A 7,682-nucleotide genomic window follows, 5' to 3' on the forward strand; every position below is an offset into this window, starting at 1 on the left:
TTTCCATAATATACAATTCTTTTAGATTTTATGGATGATTTTAAAGAAACTAGTGGTCCACATTGTATTTTGAAGGCCATGTATGTGTCCTAAACGGCAGGTTTTAGAGTATCAGAGGAAGTGGTTCCTGATTTATGACATTGTCATTATCTAGAGATCATGAGCTAAGACCATCTGTCATGTTTGTGTTTCTACCTTAAAATGGTGGTAGGATGAAGCAGTACCTTAAATCTTTTTCACTTTGCAGTGTCATGTACATACTTTGCAACGAGGAACCTCTCTGGATGAGTAAATATCTTTCTGTTGGTGGTCATCTTGAGTACAAAGGTTCTTGGAAGAAAACAACATTGTCTAGGTATATGACCATTCTATATTGTCGTGTTACATTCTGTATTTGAAAATAATCCTAAACTGACTGAAAAGGTTAGACACTGATTCTTTCGTTTTCAGGCTTAGTCTTTGCTCCGGAAATAGTGAGCTTGAGCAGAAGGCTCGTCATTTTGATGGTATGGTACATCTACTTTATGTTTGTTCTATCTGCCTTGTTTATCTCCCTATTCATACTTATTTTCATGCAGGATTCAATTCCTTGTTCTTATACAGGAGATGGTATAGATGTTTTACTACTTTGAGTAATTATTCCTTTGACAATGGACATGTGGAAAGAAAGGATGACCTTTCTTTGGATCATTTCCATTCTCAGTATGATGGAAAAGGCCCAGTAAGAATTGAATTATCTTTTGCTTTTAATTCAGATTTACAACATGTGGATTTTCTACATTATTGTTTTGCAATGATGTTTTTCTGAAATCATACTGATGGTATTGCACAACTAGGTTTTGCTTGGTAAGCTGGCTGAAACCTGGCCAGCAAGGACTAAATGGGCAATTCAGCAGCTGGTGCATGATTATGGTGAAGTTACATTTAGGATATCACAAAGAAGCCCTAAGAAGATAATAATGAAACTGAAAGACTATGTTTCTTACATGGAACTCCAGCATGATGAAGATCCTCTTTATATATTTGATGATAAGGTAATCATCACTTCATTCCATTTACTACTAAAGTTATGAAAGAAAAAGAAACTTATTTCAGGAAATTGTTACAGTTTGGAGAAACAACACCAGCACTATTGGAAGATTACAGAGTACCTCATTTATTTCAAGAAGATCTTTTTGGTGTCTTGGATTATGAACAAAGACCTGCTTTCAGATGGCTTATTATTGGACCAGAAAGATCAGGTGCCTCTTGGCATGTTGATCCAGGGTTAACCAGTGCGTGGAATACTCTTCTTTGTGGCCGAAAAAGGTTGGATCATGTGTTATATATATATGTGTGTGTGCGTATTTACTCGATAGTGTACTCAAGCTGTGGTATTCACCATGTGATTGTAAATTTGAAAGCTACTAGTAGCAGTTAAATAACCCAAATGATAAGTGCCACACGTCAGGTGCGTGGCACTCCGGCCCTGATGTTTTTCGATGGCAATTACAGTCACGCAAGGATGGCAAATTCCAGTGACACACGGCATGTTTCTGTCAAAAAATAAACTGAAGCACGAAAGTTGCCATCCCCGCGTCACTAAACTTCCCATCAAAAACGTTCGGAGTTGCCATGTGCTCGTACCTGACATGTGGCACTTATCAGGATCCTTAAATAAATGTTCACAGATCTTGTGCAAAATTTCTTGCCTATTGGTTCTTTAAGGTCATTGCAGTGCTTCTATTTTGATGCAGTTTGTGGTCGCTGTTCTGTGTGTTGCTTATTTTATAATCTGATGTGAAAAAACAGTTGTGTAGAAATAATCAGCCAATTGGGTGTGTTGAATTGACGATAGACAAATTTAGTCAGGATGTCCATAGTTAATGTCTTGGGAGTGAGAGAGAATCAAGCGAGAATCCTACGCATATTCATATATGTTGAACAGAGACAGAAGATAGCCGTGGGCAGTAGAAAGATGTGATTCAACTTGAGTGCATGCTTTTGTATTTTAATTGAAACTTAAAAATCGTAACCCTATACTGTGAACGGTGCGAGGATATGCTATACCTAAACTTGTACTCCTCTTGACCTGTTAAAGCTGATTGTCCCATGCTGTACAATGCTGAAAATTTGGAAGGGGCAAGAATTTGTGTTTCCATTAATGATATCCACCTTTTTTCATAGATGGGCACTGTACCCTCCAGGAAGAGTGCCTGGTGGTGTCACGGTACATGTAAGTGATGAGGATGGTGATGTTGACATTGAGACTCCAACGTCTTTGCAGGTAATAACTTGTTACTGTTTTTGCTTTTCTCCAAACTTTGCCCCCATATCATTTCATATTATTTTGATCGTTTGCAGTGGTGGCTTGATATCTATCCTCATCTTGCTGAACACGAGAAACCACTGGAATGCACACAATTACCAGGAGAGACCATATTTGTTCCTAGTGGATGGTGGCATTGTGTTCTAAACCTTGAGACTACTGTCGCAGTTACACAAAACTTTGTCAATCAATCAAATTTTGAGCATGTATGTCTAGACATGGCACCTGGTCACTGTCACAAAGGAGTTTGTCGTGCTGGCTTACTTGCTGTTCCAGGAAAATCTATTAGAGATATTGAAAATCATCCGCCTGGAACAATGAGTGCATGGAACCACAATGACATGACTCGTGCAGAAAAAAGACTGAAAGGTTCAGGGTCCGGAAGAGCTTCAAACAGTGCAAATCAGTGTGCTTCATTTGAGTTCTCAGATGTCCATGAAAGTTTGGAGAACCAAGTTTTCTCGTATGATATAGGTTTCTTATCCCAATTTCTTGAGAAGGAAAAAGATCACTATACTTCTGTCTGGAGTCCTACTAATCCAATTGGCCAGAGAGAAGCAAGAGAATGGCTGCGAAGGCTATGGGTTCTTAAGCCTGAACTGAGAGGACTAATATGGAAGGTGATCTTTGTTCCATCATTTACATAAATTTTACTTTGTCAATTTTTATATGAAATACCATGTGGTTTATATATCTGTTTCTTGATAATGTTTTGTTCCTTGTGCCAACATATATGTCTGTTCCTGTAGGGTGCATGCCTAGCAATAAGTGTGGACAAATGGTATGCATGCTTAGAGGAAATAAGTGCATGCCATAGTTTACCACCACCGTCAGAGGATGAGAAGCTTCCTGTTGGCACAGGTAGCAACCCAGTAAGTATACAATTACTTTTACTTGCTGTCTCAGATTTACAACTGTCAATAAATAATTCTGTCGTGTTAGTATCATGTAATTCGTGTTGGTTTGAAATACTTACTCAACATGTTAGGGTTATTTCTCACAGAAATTGATTCGTGTAGAATATCCTGGTTTACTTGTTACTGCATCTGTGGTTTCTGCCTTGCAAGGTTGGTTCCGACTTTAGAAGATTTATAGATATACATACTTGCTCACTGCTATGCGCCAATGCCAAGACATTAAACATATCTGAGATTCTAAGATACTCCTATGATGCCAGTTAGTGTCATATTGCGCTGCATATACACTCATTGTTGCATGGTATGTGAATATAACCTGTACCACAATTTTTCAGGTCTTCATTGTTTCTGACAATGTGATTAAAATCTATGCTGAAGGAGGCCTGGGTTATTCTGCCCATGGTTTAGGCACAGAGGTAATGTTGCATTGGTTCTGCAACTTAATAAAATTAAATGCAACACTCACGATATTGATCACTTTCCTGATGCAGCTTGAGTTCTATAATCTTCTGCGAAAAGTTGGCTCGCCTTTGATCAATCACGTCCCTGAGATCATTGCAAGTGGATTTCTTGTGTACGAAGATGGCGTCTACAGAACAGTCCCATGGGATGGAAAAGGAATGCCAGATGTTTTGGCTAAATACTATCCTCTGGAGCTTTCTTACACAAACAGCTGTTTTCCTCTTGGATTATGGAGCAAACAGCAGTTTGGAATGGATAGTTCCACTGAATGTTCAAACAAACCTATTTGGCCTTACATGGTTACGAGAAAATGCAAAGGGGATATCTTTGCTCGTGTGTAAGTTTTATTCATTTCTCAAGTCAAAATGGGAGTAATTACTTAATTAATTATGTAAATACGTGCTTACTGTTCTCTTCATTTTTCTTAGCCGTGATACATTGTCCAAGGCTGACCTTTTGAATCTGGCATCATCCTTGGGAGTTCAAATGCGAAATATCCATTTATTACCCCTTCCACATGGGGAACCATTACCCAAACCTGAAGACAATAATGTGAGAGACAGTGATCCACCTGAATGGAAACAAGTAATTTCTACTTTAAACGGAAGAAGGAATAATATAAAGAAGCACCTAGCTAACTGGTAAGTGAAAAACTTCTAAAGCAGGTTTATTTGGCTAGTTTTAATGAGTTTTACTAAAACAGGACATTTTGTTGCTCAGTTTTATTTTATCCAATAACTGTGGGTCTGCAAGTCAATTTTGTGTCCACAGACCACAGTCAGATGTAAAGTGATTAAGAAGATATTGTCAAATTATAGAATGGTTCACTTGCAACTTAAAATCCTCTACTAGGGTTACAAAAAAATTGTAGAGGCAGGCATCCAATAAATAACCATTACATTATTTATTGTTTTAATATTTCTTTTTTTACGGAATTTCTTTAAAATGATTCTTTGACGAAATTATTTTAACATTTCAACATTAGCAATATATAAGTAGCAATGACTATGCATTGATTTGGTATTGAGTTGTTTTAGCCAAAATGCTACAAGCCTACCATAAATCCATAATATTATATTTATATAGAATTCCATACGCTGCTTTATACCTCAACATTGTTTACATATCTGTGAAGGGGGGGTACTGTCCCAACAGTTTTAATTGAGAAGGCTGAAGAATATCTCCCTGCTGATATGAGCTCTCTAATCAAGTTTGTTAAGGTACTTTTTCAATTTCATCTTCTTCATATGCATCTGTGGTCGAACTTTGTGTTTAATGGTATGATTGGACAATCAGGATGACGATGGTGACTCAGTGTACACATTCCCTTGTTGGATACATTCAGATATTATGGACGATAACATTCTTACTCAGAGGTCCCTCACTGATGCCAAAAGCACTTGTGAGAGAGATCTGGAGAAACTGGATGCAATTAATATAATTGACTTCAGTGATCTGTCCATCGGTAAGCGGCCAGTTCACTTTGTTCCCTGGAAATCTGACATTGCTTTATTTGAACATTTAACAAAATAGTTTGCGTAATACTGGCATCTGAAACCGAAGATGGGATAACTATATATCTGTAAAAATGCTTAAATTGAGCTGCTCATATCTACCAGTCTGCACTGTGAAAACTTCTGTTAGATTGTAAATCAAAGTTTATATTTATTTGATCTTAATTTGATTGCGACCAAAAACTGTTTGTCGTAACAGGGGATCCTCTATGTGACTTGATTCCGCTGCACCTGGATGTTTTCCGTGGGGATATTGATCTTCTCAGGGAGTACCTAAGAAGCTACCAGCTTCCTTTCCTGAGAGGGAAATCAAACAATGATATCTACAAGTCGGTGCGAAATTCGAAGTTCAGCACTGCGTCATATCGCGCGATGTAAGTGCATACATGCATAAATAAATCAGAGCAGCCCACATTATCCGTGTTTTATCCTTCCCTGCGCTCTATCTCGGAATGATCAGTGATCCTTGTTGGTTTGTCAGTCGCTCGGTCTCCCAAGGGAGGGAGAAACATGTTTGGCTCTGATGCGCGGTGCTCTTACATTGCAGGTGCTACTGCATGCTGCACGAGGACAACGTGCTGGCAGCTATATTCGGGCTGTGGAAAGAGCTGCGAGCTGCAACGTCGTGGGAGGAGGTCGAGCACTTGGTCTGGGATGACCTTAACCGATACCAGCAATCGTCGCCTACACTCTCTAGCTAGCAGACTCGTCACGACTAACGCTCAGAAGAAATAATGCGTACTGCTCCGCTACTCCCTTCGACATGTTGCCCAGCTTCCGCTCGTTTAAGAGCAAAGAAACAATAAGGGGCAAAAAAATTTGTTTACTCGTGTGTGTAGCAGCTTTTTTCTTCTTTCATTTTCCTTTCTTTTGGGAGAGAGCAGCTTTGCCGTTGAATGGATCATGAAGCGTGCAGTTGTACCGCATAGTAGTGTGACACGTTGGGTATTTGTAAGGAATGCCACATTTTTTGTACACACCCAACACACAGCATAACTTGTTTGCATGAACTTTTTTATCTCCCAAGAGTCACATGAAACATGCTTATTTGTTGAACCGAGAATGTATCTGGTGAAACGAGCGAACTGATGCGCCGAGTGCACCAGCGACATATGGGCCATTGGATGCAAAAGACAGGGACCAGATCGGTTAGAAGATGGGTCTGCTGGTACATTTTCAAAACAGTCCTTGCAGCATAGGTAAATCAAGTAAATTGACCTCCGCCTGCACTCAAGGTCGTCTCCCTCTCCTTCCATCTCCTGTACCAGCACAGCCACCGCCGCGAGCTAGGGTTACGGCCCAGCGAGCTCAAGAACCAATCTCCCTCCCTCAAGATCTTCACTGAATCCAATCGCCGCTCTCTCCCTCTTTTGTACCAATGCGCCAGCCGCCAGGCGATTTTGGGTTAGTAAATTTCACTCAATCTCTCTCAATCCTGTACCAATCGAGCGACGTCTCACTCAAATATCTGCGTTTTTGAAATTTCTAGCAGCAGCCTACCACCGGAACATCTGAAGAGTGCCCTGATTTCGCCTTTGGCAGTGGTCGCTCGTTGTGAGCGCATCGGCGACTCAACCTACCACCGCCACCGCCGTCAGCAGCACTGACCATCTGCAGCAGCTCAAGGATCTTGGTATGTTTGCTTCTTCCTTTATCCATTTGTTAAGGGTATTTTTGCTATTACAATTTCGTCCACGCCTTTCCCCCATTCTGCTTAAACCAGTGGCAGAGAGATAAGCATGAGCAATGTTGTTCTAGTTGACTGAAAAGGCATACTTTTGTTGATTCAGAATTGGAATAGTGTGTTGTGGGTACCAAATTAACATACGAGCAGTATATTTGTACAATCTTCATGTCAATTACAAGGGATGTACTCCCTATTTTCATGCAGGTTAGTAACCCATGGCTTGCAAAATGTCGGTGTTCCTTATAATATATCTGCAAAACCTCATAGATTGAACGTTCCTATAATTGGTCACTAGCTATAAGTAGTAGCTGCCATTTTGTTTCTTGTATTGTACGACTGACTGATGGTTGTTCTAAAAGGACTGATCAGCATTGCACGTTCAGTACTTAACAAAAACTTCTTTATCAGACTACCGCCGAGCCAAAACAAATATGTATCTCCAATGTTGCATCACTTTTTCCTCTAGTAGTGAACTGTCCTTTATATTCTAAAAATATGATACTTTGGAATCCATGTTTTATATGTAGCAACCCCTTTATAGAGGATAATCCATCGTTATTTTCTATATCATGGTTTTATGGTTGTTCCAGAGCAGACTATTCGCTACTATTCAGATTCAGGGCCATCTTGCCCGCTCCAACAATATTTTTGCCTTTGATAAGCATGGAAAAAATGCAAGCATCGCCTTCCTTCGCATCTTCACCAGGCTTCAAACCGATTAGCTGGAGGCATGAACTAGGAGGTCAAAGAATCAGCCAATGCTGATGAATTATGGTTGGGTAATCTTCGTAGGA

At 39.8% G+C, this 7,682-nt stretch overlaps 1 protein-coding gene and 1 long non-coding RNA gene across 3 annotated transcripts; both read left to right on the forward strand.

Moving 5' to 3' along the window:
* The first annotated feature begins 197 nt into the window (after positions 1–197).
* On the forward strand, positions 198–6,240 carry LOC119343274 (F-box protein At1g78280-like). Its single transcript, XM_037614328.1, has 15 exons — positions 198–355; positions 451–506; positions 579–721; positions 837–1,034; positions 1,109–1,308; positions 2,167–2,266; positions 2,344–2,928; positions 3,058–3,180; positions 3,561–3,641; positions 3,717–4,024; positions 4,116–4,328; positions 4,823–4,907; positions 4,984–5,152; positions 5,401–5,575; positions 5,749–6,240. Exons 1-15 carry the CDS (start codon positions 213–215, stop codon positions 5,900–5,902), a joined length of 2,733 nt encoding a protein of 910 aa, XP_037470225.1. The 5' UTR covers positions 198–212; the 3' UTR covers positions 5,903–6,240.
* Positions 6,241–6,346: 106 nt separating this feature from the next.
* LOC119343273 lies at positions 6,347–7,676 on the forward strand. Of its 2 annotated transcripts, none has more exons than XR_005166000.1 (3): positions 6,347–6,605; positions 6,691–6,834; positions 7,479–7,676. It is a non-coding gene; the product is annotated as an uncharacterized LOC119343273 (long non-coding RNA). The 2 variants fall into 2 exon arrangements; XR_005166001.1 differs by having other exon boundaries at positions 6,694–6,834.
* Positions 7,677–7,682: the final 6 nt, after the last annotated feature.

The sequence above is a fragment of the Triticum dicoccoides genome, unplaced genomic scaffold (genome assembly GCF_002162155.2).
Source record: "Triticum dicoccoides isolate Atlit2015 ecotype Zavitan unplaced genomic scaffold, WEW_v2.0 scaffold121213, whole genome shotgun sequence".
Classification (NCBI taxonomy): domain Eukaryota; kingdom Viridiplantae; phylum Streptophyta; class Magnoliopsida; order Poales; family Poaceae; genus Triticum; species Triticum dicoccoides.